Below are 19,404 nucleotides of genomic sequence, written 5' to 3'. Positions count from 1 at the left end.
TTTGCAAAAAAATATTGTTAAATAATATGTTAAATAATAAGTTGGCAGCATGCTCCCTGTGCATCCGGGAGCCTCTTGAACCCAAACTGTAGATAGTCATGAACCGAGATGTGCCGGACAAATGAGAACACACACATATCAAGGGGCAGGTGCTTTTATTAAAATCAATCAAATCCAATGACCAAATTAAAGTGCAGTAAAATAACACTTAATAAATAAATAATCTTTGGAGGTTAAAACAGTCCAAATAAATAATCCATAAAATGAGGTTAAAAGTCCAGAGATAGTCCTGTTTCTTTTAAAACACGCGCCTTCAATGCTGTCCTCTAAAACCTGGTGTCTCCTCCTCTTATTCTGTCCACGCCATGCAGTAAGGGGAGATGCCCACCAACAGGTGCAGTCCACCTTTAATTTCTGCCTCGGGTCCCCATTGCCAGGCCTGCTGTATCTATGGGGTGCCACACCAATCTGCACACCCTGCTGCACCAGCATAGTTCAATATGAGCAACCCTTTTTCAGCCCCTGGCTCTTCTGCCTGAGGCTCAAGCCCAACCACCTGCCTCCATCCCTCTTTAACATGGGCTCTCCTTCTCCTGTTTCTTGCTCCTTTTTTTCTTCTTTAACCTCGATTCTCTCCTTTGAATTTTTTCTTCTGCTCTCTCTTCCCTTTTCCCATCCGTGCCGGCTCTCTTTATGTGGCCTGAACAGGTGCAGATAGATAGAGAGGCCACTCACGACGGCGCCTACCACTATATGTGACTCTCCGCTCACTCTCATGTGTGAATATGGCGCCTGACTGATCATCACGCATTTGCACATGAATATGCGATCAGCCAAGCACCGCCGTCAACCCTGGAGCAGTGCTGTCACGCACACATCTGCAGCCGTTCTAAGCCTGCATGCTCTCAGGACATGAAACAGTGGTGCCTTTTAAACAGCAAAATAGCCAGTGTTAAATCAACTTTTACAGTATTAAATTATTCCTTAACAGTGTAAACACTCTTTTCATAGATGCGCTTTTAGTTTTTAACTTACCACTGGAGATTTTGCTATACCCATTGTGTTCTCTACTGCTTGTGAATTGTGATGTCTACGAATATGCAGTGCTTGAACCAATCTTGTTCATTACCTTTATGTTTCCAAAAAAATGGCTTCATTGTCCATTAATACAAAGGCATCGATCTTGAACATGAAAATCACTCCTGCATGGCCATCAGCATATGGGCATTCTCACCTTAATAATAGCAGCACACAGGGGAATGCTGTTTACTTCAACTAACAGTTCACAGGGGAGAATCGCTTCTTGTGGGATCTTGATCACTGCTCAGAAAGCCTGATCCCTGTTAGACAGTTGATCTTGGAAAGTTATCTCATCATCCATAATGACCAGCCTTGTTGTTGTACGTTGGCAGTAACCATCATTCCGAGCAACACATTTGTTTACAATTAGGACTTTTATTGTATCCGTAATTTACTGGATATGACGTTATCAGAGCTCAGCTGTCTTTCTCTGTCATTTATTGTATGTAACGTTTTTAGAATCTAGCTCTATCTGTCCCTGTCAGATGCTTACTGCAGATTACTGTATCTTTCTCTAAAGCGGTTTTCCTTCATAAAGCATTAGCAGACTATGCAAAGATCAAAATGCAGCTCCATTTGTAACCTAAGGCAATTTTCTATAGGGTGGTCCAGATCTAATTATGCAATTTTCATTACGCTTTAACTTATTAAGTTTATTAAATAGAAAATCACCCAAAAAATCCCGGACCATCGAGAACTGATGACATGAAGAATCGTCTTCGCGCCGAACTGGAATCGTCCCCACATAAATCAAAGTCATCCAGACAATCTGGATCTGCATAATTAGATCTGGACCACCCTGTATATAGAGACACAAATCATCTATAAACCTTTGCTGTTAAATTCTGAATTATCAACAGCACTATCATAGTCTTCCTGACGACTAGTTAAATGGCTTAAACACGAGGGACAGTATCTTTTGCCAGCAGTCTTTTTCTAGATTTCCAAGTACTGTATTATCCCCTATCCTTGAGGTCAAATACTTTTTTTTTATTTTATTTTCATGCTGTTACTTATTTTTGCTTATACTTCTCCTACTATATAATTTTTTTCAGTTTAATAAACTACAATGTTGTTTGTATTCTGCATTTTGGCAGTAGTGTAAGAAGTGTTGTCAAAACTGTCTATCTGTAAATATCGATTCTGAAACAGTATCAGTGTTCATTTTCCTTAGTATCGATAATATCTTTATCAGATGTACTTTCCTGCACACTCCTTTTTTGACTTCTTCTGTGATCTACTAGAAATAAACAAAATTCTCTAATGAGAACTTCTCAAAAAATAAATATGTAAATATGATGTAATTGTAGTAAACTACAATAATAATAATATTAATAATAATAGCAATCATCGTCATTTGTTTCTTAACAGCTATGAACTCTGAACAGTCATTTCAAAAACAAATCTTTGGAAGCAATGTATTCGGACTGAGCTCACAAACATTTACTCAGGGATTTTAGGATGTTGAGCAGAAGTCCTTGAGGGTGTCACCATGGAAGACACTTGGAAAGCACAGCTTTAGGCTACAGTGCTGTTTACAGGAGATTGACGTACTTGCATTGCGACAGCATCAGAGGCTCTTGAACAAGTGCTCTCCCTCAAGAGGAATCTGGTTACTTTTATTTAGTTTTTTTGTTTTAGATAGTAAAAAGTTTTGATCTTCGGTTTTGTGCACCTTTCTAAATCTGTGATACGGATACTTTTCAAAGATTGTTCAGTTGTTCAGTAGTATGACAACCCTAAGTGTAAGTGTGCATCAAGAAAGACTAAGCGGTCATTGCAGAGTATCGAGATCACTTAGTGTTTGTTCTTGTTTTCTGTTCCTGTACTTCCTCTGTGAAGCATTACAGTTTGACACTGCAGGAAGCTGTGAGCTTTTCTGTAGACTTGGAGTCAAGTTATCATACTATAGTAGTTGTTTCCCAAACTTATGGAAAACACTTTCAATGCTATTTGTGCATGGACTGTAGCCAACATATAGAACGTGAATTTCTCTGTAGTGTTACTGAATGAATGCTGGTTTAACTCTCTCTTTGTCTATAGCTGTGGGTTGAGGATGCTAGGTAAGATAACAACATACGCTTATTTCAGGTTATTTACATAAAGAATAACAAAACACAAGAGCCACTTCTTCTCATTCAATGTCATGGTTCCTACTCCAGCAATATCAGCCTCAAGCCAGGCAACCAAAGCTTGTTGGTAGCTCTGCCCATTGTAGCTGCTAGTTTTTAAATCTTGACATGGGCTTGCTCCTGCTTATTTATCTGAACTGTGTGTTTTACACCAGCCATCTAGAGTGCTTAGATCTTCTGGTCAGTTGTCTCTTGTTGTCCCTTGTACCAAATGTAAAACCAAGGGGGACAGGGCCTTTGCAGCTGTTGCTCCGCGCCTGTGGAACTCTTTACCTCATCATATAAAGGAGTCGTGTACAATTGAACAGTTTAAAATGAGGTTAAAGACTCACTTCTGTTCACTTGCATTCGGTGACCTTCAGTAATACTGATGGTTTCCTCTTTATGATCATATAACATTATTTCTATTTATTATCTATCTTATTTTATGTTCATATATTTAATTACTATTTATGTTTTATTGTTTTTGTTTTTTCTTTTATTCTATTATTGTAAAGCACTTTGGCCGCAGCATGTTTTAAATGTGCTACAGTATATAAATAAATTGACATTGACATTGTAGGGCCCTTCAATGCTGCCCACACAGTCACACAGGCCTAATGTAGAATTACCAGTTGCTGTAACATGTTACTGTCTTTGGGCTGTGGGAGGTAAAATGGCGTATCAGGGGTACCTGCCCATGCAGACTCGTGGAGAAGGGGCAGTGGGTCAACGGAATGGAATATAAACAGTAGTAATGTACTGTACAATAATGAGGACTTTTGCGTTTTTCAGGAGAGGAATAGAGGAATGCGGCCAAAAACATGTTTGCTTGCAGGCTGCTGTCAAAATGCTATTTTAATACTTCCTTATCTTATATACACATTCACATTCCCAGAATTGATCCCAAAGAAACATTTTGTGCATGAGATGCACTTTGTATGTGCGAAATTAGCTACTCTATAGCAGGGAAATGAGGATGGAAGTGGGCACTAATGTTTTATGCACTCATAATTCTACCTAATTATGGAGTGTTATACCTTTTTTAACTTGTGCCAGAATGCTTTTTAGTTTAGTAATATTCCAGATGCTAGCCACAGATATTGATCAGCAGTTAAAACAGCTGGAAAAGGGCATTATTTGCTTATTGCATTAAAGAATACTTTTGCAAACAGAATATTTGGCATTAGTTATATTGATTCACTTTATATTATTAGAAAATAAGCCATTTTGTTTTTCTTAAGCAATGAATAACACAGATATCATGATAGTATTTACAGGAACAGAAACATGTACAGAATACTAATGACGTGCTTATGAACCAAAGTGATGAGCTCCAGCTAAATAGCAGAGAGCAAGTCAGAGGTTATCTCATAAAGAACAACGAATGGTGAGCACTCTGAAGGTAAACACTTTAAATTACAGAATATGAAAGATACCAATGAAAAATTAAAAGGAAATCAAAAATGCTGTTATGCCTCCAGACTATAAAATCTTAGTACATTTTATTTATTTAGAATCTGATAGAAATAAAGACTGGCGTGAATATCCTACATGTTCTTAGAACAATGGAGGAGAGTGTATTTTTCTCATGATGGAGACAATTTTATAGCAATAAACAAGTAATTTTAGAAGCATCTTTGGTCTTACTTACTTCCTTATATCGCAAGAAAAGTAGGCGACGGTAAACTTGACTCTTTAAATCTGAGCAGTGGTTTGGACTATTGAGGTCTAATTGTAACATTATTTGGCAACCTTAGGGGGAAAAAAGTGTGAAACAGAAACTTCGATTGCTTTCATAATGATTACATGTACCACATTTTAAATCCATCCATCCATTATCCAGCCCGCTATATCGTAACTACAGGGTCACGGGGGTCTGATGGAGTCAATCCTAGCCAACACAGGGCGCAAGGCAGGAAACAAACCCTGGGCAGGGCGCCAGCACACCACAGCACATTTTAAATGCTGATGTTTAATGTGACTACGGTTAAAGATAAGAGAGAAAGAAAGAAGCATGTTATCGATAGTTTTGTTTTTTTATACAAATTTAACATTTTCATCTGTGGCACCATGCATCTATTCCTTTTCGTAAAGAAAATATAGAGATTAATTTTCTAAAAAATATTTTTGTCCCTTATAAGATTTTGCCATATTATAGGCCACTTTAATGCTTATTTGTCTGTCATGATGAAGGAGGGCTGGGTAATTTGCAAATAAATATACTCTACAATTTATGAGCATAGTACATGCCAGAAAAGAACTCTCAAATTTTGAAAACGGAATTGTTTTTAATTTCAATAGGAAAATAATCAATGCATTCCTAAGTCCTAAAATTGAGTTTCATTTTTTCCTAAAATAACAAATTCCATTATTATTATTAGTATTTACTTATTTGGTGATGCCTTTATCCACAGCAACTTTTTTGGGGATATAACTGGCTACAGTACGTTACAATTTCATACAGTTAGTTACATTGTAATAAACACACCTATGTCAAAAGGTAACTGAAGCTATCAAACCACACTATTAAGAGCCATTTTTCCATCATTAAAGACTTATAATATGGCTGGCTCTTCACCGACTTACATTGAGATTATTCATAGCTGCTGCATCTCATACGGTTTACACTTAACATTTGCAAACAAAGCAAACATTTTCTAGCAAAGTACCAAATTGGCTTGGAGCAAACAGATGGAAAACGGCTGAATTCGCATGGATTTTAGCTGTCTATCCTGAGAAGAATCCCTAAGTCAGGCATTAGCAGTGGCTGTGGGCGAGAGCCTGGGTTTATGAGCTCTCCTCAGGCAGGCACTGGAAGCAGATGGCGAAGTCGCATACTGGTCTGCAGTGTTCCAACGTTATGCATTGAGGCCTTCTGTGGTGCACTTGCTGCTGCTACTGCCCTTAGTAGTAGTAGCATTATTATTATTATGGTTCACCGACAAAAGCGCGATAGACATATGGGCCCCGACAAAACTGCGACGGACAAATGAGCGCCGACAAACCCGCTAACTGGTTTTCGACAAATGCGCGCCGACAAAATCACCACAACAAAATCGCGAGAGAGGTCAAGAGAGTGGGACGCCCTTGCTGCAACTCTTCCTGCATCTGCATGCCGTGCTGATGGCATGCCGCAACTCATAATATTGACTTCTAAAATAAACATTATTATATATGCTTTAAACTAGTAATTCATATTTAGTGATTTTGTTGGGACGATTTTGACGACGCGTTTTAATCAGCGCTATTTTGTCGGCGCGCATATGTCTATTGAGCAAATGTCGGGTCACAATTATTATTAGCATTATTATTATGAAACTGTTACTATTGATGCCACCATTACAGCAGGAGAGTCACTGCTTATGTGCACAGAATTTGTACTTTAATTAACAAAAACGATGGAAGTGACTGTTTCACTCATTTCACTCTTACTGCACCACCTAGGACGTTAGAGTATTTGAGAATGAGAAAGTTCTACTTTACATGTAAATGTTGTGATAGGAAAGTAATTGTAATCAAAGTTTCTAAAGTAATACATGTTTAGTCACGCCGACTACATTTTACTTTTATATTAACAGTCTATCAGGCACAGCTGAACGACAGGGTTTCGTCTTTATTTGTGTTGATCTATCAGGTAGTTGGCTTTCTTTTTCACATTGATACTGTGCAATTTTTAAATGACTTCTATGTACTCAAATAGAAGTTGTCCGCCATTTCAGGCTTCATTTACTGACTTCCATACAGAATGCATAAAATATCTGCAGTCCTTTTTTAGAAATTTCTGCTGGAAATTCACAATTGTTTTTCAAGAGTTTACAAAAAAAAGTATTTTGTATGCAGAAGACCTTAAATGTATTGCAGGTTTTGGCTTAAACACATTTTTTTGTTTCACTCTCTCAGTTTCCGGTATGCTGTGATGACCCTGAAGCAGTGCAGTCGTTTCCCATTGATGATGAAACTACAGCAGCTTTTTGGTTTTCTGGAGCACAGTCAGGTTTGTGTATTCCAGTAAAGCTTAGAGTCAGTTTTTTTTTATCACTAACAGAAAAAACAAAATAATGTCCTAAAATTACAGCTTACCAGTAGTGTCTTTTTCAAAGCGCTGTATCAAAGTGAGATTCCTCAAAAAACGACTGCAGAGACCATCTTACTAAGGTCTTTTATAAATACTGCTGACATATAAATGATTTTAACACAATACTGTATAATTTAAAGGACACCCATATTCAGAGTAATAGATTTTCTCTGTAAATTATTTCTCTTTCTAGCGGCCATTTATTTCTCCAAATAAATTTCTGACTGCATCGTGTCCCCCCTGGTTTAATGTTGGATCTCAACAGGATTGCTCTGAATACCTTAAATATCTTCTGGACAAGTAAGTTCTCAGTTATGTTGCCAAGAGAATTGTCTAGCTGAGAAAAAACTAATAAAAAAACAAGTTGTCGTAAGTTTACTCATATTTACAACTATAATACAATACAAGGAAATGCACACTTACTTCACAGTAAAATTGTACGACGATGTCAGTGACTCTTTGATTGTGCGTATCTGCACGCTTAAGAAGCACACGTTCTGTACAAGTGGTAGAAATTGGTTATTCTGACTTATATCGATGTATGCATTTTTATGTTGCTTTCCACATGTTTTGCTTTCTTCAGGCTGCACGAAGAAGAGAAGACCCTTAGACACGCGTCTTTCACACAAAGTGGTGTGCAAAAAAGTGAAAGCAAAACACTGATAGAGCAAATGTTTGGTGGAAAAATGGTAACTAGAATTCGGTGTCTTTGCTGTCAGAATGTATCATGGAAGGAGGAAGTATTTACAGATTTGTCCTTGGCCCTGCCACCACACGATATCTCACTTTCAAAGAGTTTTATTATTGATCCTTCTCAGACTGTGGTAGAAAATACGGAGCCATTGCATGTAGCATCTACCTTGAAACAACAAAGCCAAGTGCCTTCATCGCCAAGGAGAATTAGAAAAACTTTAACAGACACTACTTCAAAACATGAAAGCCCAACTTTTGGAAACATTGATGGTGTACATTTAAAAACAACTGACAAAAGTGCTAAAATGGATTCATCCTCTCCAGGATCGTCACAAGAGCAGCCAAGCCTTCCACATTCCTTGAGGTCAATACCAGATTTGATTAATTTCTTTCTTTCTCCAGAAATGTTGACTGGAGAAAACCAATATCATTGCCAGAAGTGCTGTGCTTTAACAGATGCAGAGAAGGTAGTGGAATTAACTGAGGGTCCTCCTTATCTCATACTGACACTTCTTAGATTTTCATTTGACCTAGGAACTATGAGAAGAAGAAAAATCCTTGATAATGTTTCAATCCCATTAGTATTAAAGCTACCAGTCTGGGATGTGTCATCACGTGAGCCAGGCACATTTGGAACAGACAACAAACATCACAAGGCCATACCTCCTGCAGATGGCTGTGCTTATGTATCCTTGACCTATGATCTTTGTAGTGTTGTTGTCCACTCTGGTATTTCTTCAGAGAGTGGGCACTACTATTGCTATGCAAGAGAATGCACTGGTGGAGTTGGTGGGCCTGAAGCGATTCATAGTGACAGGGAAGAGGTTAAGGCCCCAAGCAGTCAGAAATCAGCAGAACGCCAGTGGTTCCTTTTCAATGACACTCGGGTTTCCTACTCCTCCTTTGAATCTGTTAGCAATGTAACAACCTATTTTCCCAAGGATACGGCTTATGTCATGTTTTTTCGTAAGAGATTATTGCCAGTGATTGAAAACGAGAGCTTCTCAACTGCTGAGAAGATGTATGGAGAAATGGCATTGAACAAAGAACTTAGTGAAAGCATTTCCAAAGACAACTTATTATATGCACAGGTAAGAGTACATTATGTTTTATTAGTAAAATAAAGACCAATATGACATCATACTGAGAAAATAACCTTGCTATTTATTATCCAGCTGACACTCATAATGCCATTTGTCTGTGTATGCTAAGATTATTTGTTACTAGCAAAATACCCGCGCTTCGCAGCGGAGAAGTGTGTGTTAAAGAAGTTATGAAAAAGAAAAGGAAACATTTTGAAAATAACGTAACATGATTGTCAATATACAGTAATTGTTTTGTGAGTGTTGCTGTCATCAAGGACTTGATTATCATTATTTCTTTCAATCAGGTTTGTATTTGGAGAATGTGTTGTGTTCAAGTTACATTCCATCGAAGTGTTCACTACCCAAATCGGTACTCGTGAATCTAAGATGTTTAATAGGCATTCCCGATATTAAACTACGTTGTGGATTTGCCTGCGAATATTTAGTGGCAGTGTGTCTATGAACTTAATTTAAACTTAAGCTTTACACTTTGCTTTCCCATTGATATGTCTACAAAGGCTTGTTCAGCTTCAGAGGACTGTTCCTTTCTTACTGCATCAATAAACAGCTCGTCTTCCTCTTTATCTGAGACATCACACACTGCATGCACGGGTTCACCTTTCCCAGTTTACCTTTCCTGCAAACTTTAGCGAAGTGGTTCCATTTACCACATTTTTTTACACTGTCTTCCTTCAGCTGGACATTGACTTTTTCCACCGTGTGCTTTGTTTCCGCAGTAGCTGCACTTATGAATATGCTTGTATGCCTCACTCGCTTCATATTCTTTTGCTGCCTTCTCAATTGTGTAATGTGTTTTTTGTTCAGCGCTCTTTGGAGCTCTTCCTTTTTGTCTGCGTACTGCGTTCACAGTCAGTTCACGTGAGCCACTCGGAGTACATGCATCAAAGTTTCTCAGCTTTGCTTGTGCTATCTTGTGCGATCTTGCGATGTCCACGGCTTTATTTAAAGTTAGCTCAGACCCAGCACTTAAAAGTTTCTCTCACACTTTTGCTGAGTTTGTGCCAAACACTAGTCTATCCCTGACCATCTCATCTTCGTTTGCATTAGCACAGTCCTTCACCAGCAGTTTTAACTCTGTTACAATGTGATCAAAAGTCTTGTTTATAGTTATATCTTGCGTCTTCTCATTAAACTTGTATCTCACGAATATCGTATTCGTCTTAGCCATGACAAACGCCTCAAAACGGTCACAATAAGTTTTCAGTACCTTGGCTTCCTCCTGGGTGAGAGTCCATGTGTTAAAAATGTCTCTTCCTTTTCCCCCAGTCTACAGGAGCAGGTAGCTGCATTTCTCACTCTCGTCTTTGCCTTTTAGCAGGCCAGAAAACATCAGCTCCACGTGCTGTCGGAACTTTTTCCATTCTCCCGGCAGGTTAAGAGAATCCCAGTCAATTCGTGGCGAGGGAACTCCAACAAAATCCATGACTGTCCTCTATTCTGAAACCATGTCTTGTTTTCACAAATTGTGAAAAATGAAATGATGGCGAGTATGCAGGGGAACTTTATTTATTACAGCTCTTACATTCACAGCATTCGTGCTCTAAATGAACTTCTATAATAGTAACCTTGAGGTCCCTTTTTCTGGTGCCTTCCTAATGACATAGGTGCCTAAACCATGCCTGATAATAATACATTTCAATGACATATAAATATTAGAGTGATCACCTCGATAGACATCTCACCACCCAAATCACTACTCGTGAATCTAAGATTTTTAACAGGCATTCCCGGTATTAACTTTTTGATTTGCCTGCGAATATTTAGCAGCAGCGTGTCTATTGGATTGCTGCTGACGAACGGCCTTATATGGGCAGGCACTCAATTACGTGGGAGGCGTGGGTATGGGGGACGCAATATAGGCAGGCAGGCAGCCAACTACGTGGGAGGCGTGGTGATGGGGGACACAACTCCGCCTCACATGGTGACCGAGCTGCAGGCTATGGCCGTGTATATGTACGTAAGTAGGATTCAGTTATGACCGTTACGCATAGAATTTTGAAATGAAACGTGCTTAACTTTTGTAAGTAAGCTGTAAGGAATGAGCCTGCCAAATTTCAGCCTTCTACCTACATGGAAAGTTGGAGAATTAGTGATGAGTCAGTGAGTGAGGGCTTTGCCTTTTATTAGTATAGACTAGCAAAATACCCGCGCTTCGCAGCAGTGAAATACTGTCTGAATATTTTTATTAATGAAAAAGTAAACATTTTTAGACTGAAGGAAAATATGTAAAAAATTAATTGTTAAAGATCTCTCTGTATACCACGTTGTCAGTTCGGCCCTCTGGTTGTAATATGACTAAGCTGTGTGCTGAGCTCACTCTTGAGCATGCAACATACAGTTGGCCATGTGAAAAGCAATCCCGCCTCAAATCAATGCCAACCTTTTGTAGTGTTTGTCCCTGAAACTTATTAATTGTCATTGCGAAGCAGAGCCTTACCGGAAATTGAACGCGTTTGAATTAAAATGGGAGATTAGATGGTATAACGGGGATGCGAGGAATAAAAACTGTGTCACCTGAGGCACTGCCAGTAAATATAGTTGCTTCAATTAGGTTGTTTTGTAGAGATGTGACCTGAAGTCTTGTGCCGTTACAAAGTTTCGGTGGTTGTAAGTTTCTGCTTCCTTGGCGAAGGTCGTAAACGAAAGAAGACACCGCAGTGAACACAGAAGAGAACCCGTGCATTAAATAAAACCTACACAATAACTATAAAAATCGTAATAAATGAACAATGAAACAGCGGAGAACCCGTGGATTAAATAAAAAGGCTGCTTCGTTGGCGAAGCAAGGAAAAAGGACTTTCTTATATATCGTTCGTTTATAAAACAGTGCAGAAGCTCTGAGAAAGCTGCTTCCTTCGCAAAGTAAGGAAATGACTGAAGAGACGGCGGGGACGGTAAGTGTTGAGGCAGCTGAAGCGCTGCATTATGGGATCTGTAGTTTATTGTGTTACCAGCGCTTCATATCCCCGGGCCATTAATAACAATAATACAGTATATAAAATGATCTCGGGCGGATATAATTACGCCGGGCGGATGTGGCCTGGCCCTTCAGTTTGACACATACAGTATGGACTAAATAGAACTTGAAAAGATATATTTTTTCGTACATCGAGCCCGCATGCTATTGTGGTTTTGCTTGCATGCCTCAATAAGTCATCCTACCCTCGCTCTTACTTTTTTACAGTTCATCTAATGAATACACTGAGTATGGCATTACCAAAACAATCATTGATGTCTAATAAAGTATCCATTATTCGAGTATGTAGATCGGGGTATATATATACATATATATATCTACCCGCGTATCGCAGCGGAGACGTAGTGTGTTAAAGAAGCTATGAAAAAGAAAAGGGAACATTTTAAAAATAACGTAACATGACTGTCAATATACAGTAATTGTTTTGTGAGTTTTACTGAGTGTTGCTGTCATCAAGGATTTGATTATCATTATTTCTTTCAATCAGGTTCGTATTTGTAGGATGTGTTGTGTTCAAGTTACATTCCGTTTTGTCAATCGTTGTAAAGATGACAGGTTTCATTCATCGATTCGTTTCTTACTGCATCAATAAACAGCTCGTCTTCTTCTTTATCTGAGACCCGACACACTGCATGCACGGGTTTTTTTTACACTGTCTTCCTTTAGCGGGACATTGACTTTTTCCACCGTGTGCTTTGTTTCCGCAGTAGCTGGATTTATGAATATGCTTGTATGTATCAGACGCTTCATATTTTTTGCTGCCTTTTCAATTGTGTAATTGGTTTTGTTCAGCTCTTTGGAACTGTTGCGTTTTATCTGTGCACTGCGTCAGTTCACGTGAGCCGCTCGGTGTACATGCATCGAAGGTTCCCAGCTGTGCTGGTGCCATCTCCTGCTATGTCCATAGCTGTATTTAATGTTACCTTAGTCCTGGCACTTAAAACTTTCTCTCGCAGTTTCGCTGAGTTTGTGCCAAACACCACCCTGACCATCTCATCTTCCTCTGCATAAGCACAGTCCTTCACCCATATTTACCCGTGGCAGTTTGCTATTGGATTGCCGCTGACGGACGGCCTTATATGGGTAGGCACTAAATTACAAACGCCAGCGGCAGTCTGTCTATGAACTGCCTATGAATTTAAACTTTAGGTTTACACCTTGCTTTGTTTCAGTAGCAGAACTCATGAATATGGTTGTATATGTCACTCGCTCGCTTCTTATTGTTTCGCTGCCTTCTCAATTATATAATGCATGTTTTCTTCAGCGCTTTTTTGAGGTCTTCCTGGTTTTCTACGCATTGCGTGATTACGTGGAAGGCGTGATGATGTCACACGAAACTCCGCCCCCACGGGTTTCAAGCTGATCTCCATTACAGTAAATGGAGAAAAACAGCTTCCAGTTATGACCATTACGCGTAGAATTTCGAAATGAAACCTGCCCAACTTTTGTAAGGAAGCTGTAAGGAATGAACCTGCCAAATTTCAGCCTTCCACCCACACGGGAAGTTGGAGAATTAGTGATGAGTGAGTGAGTGAGTGAGTGAGGGCTTTGCCTTTTATTAGTATAGATTATGTTTATCTGATCTAACAGTAAGCTGAGCAGCAAGGATTAACTGTTGTTCTTTAAGGAGTCTGGCAAAACAATAACCTGAAATATAACCAAAGATTGACTGTTGTGAGAACACAGTCAGAATTATTGTGAGGTGAAAATAGACGAGGAGATGCAGAAAACCATAGTCAAAAAGGCAGACAGAGGACGCAATCAGGAAAGACGAAAGGATCGAAATACTAAAACCAGAGGGCAATGCAAAAATCAGATCAACACTAGTGGCCAGTATGAAGTGTACACAGGGAAGGAATACTGATTCTCCATTCCAAAATCCCTTCACAACGGACACTTTGTTGCTGCTGTCCGTTTGTTCTCTGATCAATGTGGGGTGTCACACCTTTAGCCAGTGCACTGTTTTACTGCACTTTTGTAAATGTCCGGGTCATTCTGTTACTGTACCAGTAACACTATAAAAGTCAGTGCAAAGAACTCTTATCTTCTTTCTGAAATGTTCCGCCTTCCACTTTCATCATCGCTAGGAACAAAAAAAATATTAGTAGCCCATGTTTTAACTTAGGCTGTCCACGAGGAAGATGATGTGGAAGACATATTGATACAAAGTGTGATGTCATACTTAACTGCAGCTTTACTGGTTTATAATCCTTGCCCCCTTGATGATGACAATCTGGATCATTGAGCAAAGTATGTAGATTGTTTTTAGTGAAGACACAGAAGATGGCAAAGACTAGCAACACTTATGGATTTCCTGACAGCAAGGGTTTTACAATCTATAGATTATAAACCAGCCACAGTGAATACCAGGATCTCTCTAACAGAGGTTCTTAATGAAGAGTTTTAAGGCTTGAAAAATAGTCTTCAATATAGCCAAGAAGAGAATGAAAACATTATTACGGACAACCGGTGTTTAAAGAACATTCTTAAGTCTCTCATTTTAAGAAAACGAAAAGGAAAGAAGCAGTTGTACGTTTCTATTTACAGACATATAGCATGCACAACAATTGTATTTTCACTGGATTACCCAAAGAAACATGCTTTAGAAAACATGCTCTGGAAAGAATTTAATGCAGATAAACAAGAAAAAGAAGAATTTGATGACATGTTAAAAGATGCCAAATAGTAAAGCACCTTAGTGATGGCTTGTCAGTAGAATTTAATAAATAGTTGTGTAAGGATGGTTAGAAATAAGCAAGGCTCAATAATTTTATCTTTTATGAATACTGCTCATGTTTCATGTATTCTGAAATCAAGTTAAGATCTAAACTTACTTTCAAAATACTGGCAAATATCATTATATAACAGAAATTCTAACATCAGCAAAGCAGTTGCTACTGACATTAAATAAGTTCCTTCACACATAATACATTCAGATAAGGAAGGTTTTAATATACACAGTATCCTTATATATAATTTGATACTATCCGTATGTATGGTGTTCGTGTCAATACCTCGACTCAATACAAGTTAGAACCATGCAATGGGACTCTGCCTCTGTAATTAGAAGATAACGTGGCAAATGCGGAGGCAGTATTGCATGATTGGCTAAGAATGTTCGAAAGCTTCAGTGACACACAACACCCCATAATGACAACATGAAAAACGTTTACTAATTTATTAAAAATAAAAAAACTGAGAAATCACATGTACATAAGTATTCACAGCCTTTGCTCAATACTTTGTCGATGCACCTTTGGCAGCAATTACAGCCTCAAGTCTTTTTGAATATGATGCCACAAGCTTGGCACACCTATCCTTGCCCAGTTTCGCCCATTCCTCTTTGCAGCACCTCTCAAGCTCCATCAGGTTGGATGGGAAGCGTCGTTGCACAGCCATTTTAAGATCTCTCCAGAGATGTTCAATCAGATTCAAGTCTGGGCTCTGGCTGGGCCACTCAAGGACATTCACAGAGTTGTCCTGAAGCCACTCCTTTGATATCTTGGCTGTGTGCTTAGGGTCGTTGTCCTGCTGAAAGATGAACTGTCATCCCAGTCTGAGGTCAAGAGCGCTCTGGAGCAGGTTTTCATCCAGGATGTCTCTGTACATTGCTGCAGTCGTCTTTCCCTTTATCCTGACTAGTCTCCCAGTTCCTGCCGCTGAAAAACATTGCCACAGCATGATGCTGCCACCACCATGCTTCACTGTAGGGATGGTATTGGCCTGGTGATGAGCGGTGCCTGGTTTCCTCTAAACGTTGCACCTGGCATTCACACCAAAGAGTTTAATCTTTGTCTCATCAGACCAGAGAATTTTGTTTCTCCTGGTCAGAGAGTCCTTCAGGTGCCTTTTGGCAAACTCCAGGCGGGGCTGCTATGTGCCTTTTACTAAGGAGTGGCTTCCGTCTGGCCACTCTACCATACAGACCTGATTGGTGGATTGCTGCAGAGATGGTTGTCCTTCTGGAAGGTTCTCCTCTCTCCGCAGAGGACCTCTGGAACTCTGACAGAGTGACCATCGGGTTCTTGGTCACCTACCTATCACTCCGTTTAGATGGCTGGCTAGCTCTAGGAAGAGTCCTGGTGGTTTCGAACTTCTTTCACTTACGGATGATGGAGGCCACTGTGCTCATTGGGACCTTCAAAGCAGCAGAAATTTTTCTGTAACCTTCCCCAGATTTGTGCCTGGAGACAATCCTGTCTCGGAGGTCTACAGACAATTCCTTTGACTTCATGCTTGGTTTCTGCTCTGACATGAACTGTCAACTGTGAGACCTTATATAGACAGGTGTGTGCCTTTCTAAATCATGTCCAATCAACTGAATTTACCACAGGTGGGCTCCAATTAAGCTGCAGAAACATCTCAAGGATGATCAGGGGAATCAGGATGCACCTGAGCTCAGTTTTGAGCTTCATGGCAAAGGCTGTGAATACTTATGTACATGTGCTTTCTCAGTTTTTTGATTTTTAATAAATTTGCAAAAACCTCAAGTAAACTTTTTTCTCGTCATTATGGGATGTTGTGTGTATAATTCTGAGGGAAAAAATTAATTTAATCCATTTTGGAATAAGGCTGTAACATAACAAAATGTGGAAAAAGTGATACGCTGTGAATACTTTCCGGATGCACTGTATACTGTATATATATGTACATATATTATATATATATATATACACACATACATAAAAAAGGTTTGCCTCAGATAATGAAGAGACTTGGTAAATCAAGGTGCAGATAGCTGTGGTTCTAGCATTGCTGCTGATAATTTGTAATTTGAAATATTTATGCCAGTGTTTAAGTAAGTAGTTACATCATATGAGCAGTGTCATGGTTCGCAGTGCTTACAGCTGCGCTTGTATTTCACCTTTAACTTAACTACAGTGTGACCTAAGCCTTGCATTAGGGCCATTTCAAAAGTCACTTGATCAGGCATTGCTTCCCGTGGATCTTATTGAGTGAAGTGCGCCTCACAAATTTCACCGCAGTGTCTCAATGCACAAGCTATCTGAGGGGCTACAGCAAAATAAGTTTGTTATAAAAGCACACAGCAAATAAGGGGATTTGGGGAAATGTTGCATGTCTTCTTTCTGTCAGTCTCTCATGTGATTCATTCATGTGATGTTCTTTCTTGATTATTCTTATGTTGTGAAGTTGTGTTCCTCAGTTTGCCTTTTTTTCTTTTGTGTCTCAGCTGGGAGTGCAGGACGGGTTTGTTTCTGTCCATTTCCAGTTTATTCTTCTGGTATCCTTGACTGTGAGAATAAAACATTCACACAAAGGCAACTAAGTAAGCTTGAAACCAACGTTGATCACATTCATCATTTTTGTAAGCAGCACTTTTGCTTTCATTGTTTCTTAGGAGCGAGAAAGAGAAGAAAGACGGAGAGCTGCCCTCTCAGCAACCGAGACTGGCCCTCCAGTGTGGCTGAAGCGGCACAAAAGGAGTGGTGCTGACTGTGGGTGCCTGAGCTCTGGGTGCAGATGGCACTTGAGTCACTTTTTTCTTTAAACTCGCTTCTTAAACAGCAGACTAGCTGAGGGACTCAACACCTCGTGGGTCGGCATACTGTTTAATTCTGTTTTAGCACATTGCCACTCTAGCAGAGACGAGTTGTATGATGGTCAGACATGCAGGTACTAATATCACGCTGCTCTGCACATATGACAGCACTACTGCTGGTAATCATAAAATATAAAAGGATTGTTTGGGGTGGTGGGAAAGCACAATGCAGTTCATTTCCATTTTTTCCCAGTGTATGGTACATTGGTCCTAATGTGTCGATGGAGTGCTTTAATGCTGAAAGTAAGTTTACCTAATGGCTCAAAGGGGCGTTCAAATGAGAAACAAAGTATGGAGAGCACTTTTCTGAATTGTAAAAGTAAACGCAAAAGCAGTAAACAGGAAGAAAGTCGCTCCTTAAACACATTAATCGATACGTAGAATATGTAGACAGGCTTTTGTTTTACTAGAATGTGTGATGTTTAAATAAGCACATAATTACTTGCCTGCATTTTAATTTAGACAATCTTAGAATAAATTGTGAACCACCACGTGGGGCGTCGGACAGAATTGGCAAAAGAGGTACATGTGCTAAAATGGAAGCTTTAGTAAAAATGTCCTACTCCATTACAAAACTCCTGTGGTACCTGGGTGCAAAATAATAACTGTAATAATAAACTATAGTGCCTTTTCAGCAAACGTCTCTCTAGGGGATCTGCTGCAGTCAACTTGCTGCACACATGTATTATTCTTGTAACATGGCTTATGCGGCACCTTAATAAAATGTAATGATGGTTAAGAGCTTGTGGTAGACAAACTGGAGGTATGCCACTCATTTCCTCTCCATTTTAAACAAGATGGTGTGATAGAACTTGATTTATACTGTAACAGAATGAAGTATAATAAATGGTTTGAGATTTCTGCCACTTGTTCGTTTCATTTTACAATTTCCAAGTATGGATTATTATGACAAGTAGATAGACAACAATGTCTGACAAGAGCCGAATGCAGATTGTTCACAGATGGATGCTCAGGTATGGCGGCTTTGATAGGCCTGCCAGCTGGATGATGGGTGAGTAACATAAGTAACAGGATAGTCAGAATTGGGTACTAACCCTCACCTATTCTGTTTCGCTTCTCGGTACTCAAATGTGACACTTGGTGCCACAGCCCACCTGCCAAATTGTGTTGCCTACCTAAGTTAAAGTCATCCCTGATGGAGGATCACAGGAATCGTGGGAAAGAGGGGTCCTTTCATTGGATTAGCGCTATTTCAGCTGTGGAATGGCCAAATGGGGGAGGCAGCTTGATGGATGAGGTCTCCAGGACGCTAAACAAATCCAAATCATATTATGTGATATCATTTAATGTGAAATTCTACTCCATACTTATAGAATTTTTATACCGTATTGAGGATTTGTTCTGTTCTGTGTATTGTATTGTATTGTATTGACCCCCTTCTTTTTGACACCCACTGCACGCCCAACCTACCTGGAAAGGGGTCTCTCTTTGAACTGCCTTTCCCAAAGTTTCTTTTTCCCTACAACGGTTTTTTTTTGGGGAGTTTTTTCCTTGTCTTCTTAGAGAGTCAAGGCAGGGGGGCTGTCAAGAGGCAGGGCCTGTTAAAGCCCATTGTGGCACTTCTTGTTTGATTTTGGGCTTTACAAAAAATAAATTGTATTGTATTGTAAGTAAATGTGGAGAGGTAAGAAATATTTGCAGTTGTTGAACTTATTTAATCAGAATCATTTTTAATTATGTTACTGATGTCACCTGTTTTGAGACCCTGGCCAGCGTCGAGATGCCACTCCTTACCCGTTCACTGTTCTGGCATTGTCTGTACTGGAAGGTGCAGCACA

The 19,404-nt window shown here is 39.5% G+C and overlaps 1 protein-coding gene across 1 annotated transcript in view; it reads left to right on the top strand.

The window, feature by feature from the left end:
* LOC120523230 (ubiquitin carboxyl-terminal hydrolase 35-like) overlaps positions 1-18,466 on the top strand; it is a 75,931-nt gene extending 57,465 nt beyond the window's left edge. The window contains exons 8-11 of the mRNA XM_039744323.1: positions 7,095-7,188; positions 7,463-7,569; positions 7,853-9,053; positions 17,405-18,466. Of these exons, the coding sequence (XP_039600257.1) occupies positions 7,095-7,188; positions 7,463-7,569; positions 7,853-9,053; positions 17,405-17,554 (1,552 nt within the window). The 3' untranslated portion in view covers positions 17,555-18,466. The remainder of the gene's footprint in view (positions 1-7,094; positions 7,189-7,462; positions 7,570-7,852; positions 9,054-17,404) is intronic.
* The last annotated feature ends 938 nt before the right edge of the window (positions 18,467-19,404 follow it).

Source organism: Polypterus senegalus, chromosome 2, assembly GCF_016835505.1.
Source record: "Polypterus senegalus isolate Bchr_013 chromosome 2, ASM1683550v1, whole genome shotgun sequence".
Lineage (NCBI taxonomy): Eukaryota > Metazoa > Chordata > Cladistia > Polypteriformes > Polypteridae > Polypterus > Polypterus senegalus.
The sequence above is the reverse complement of the archived record's forward strand: the minus strand, read 5'-3'. Positions and strand labels throughout refer to the sequence as shown.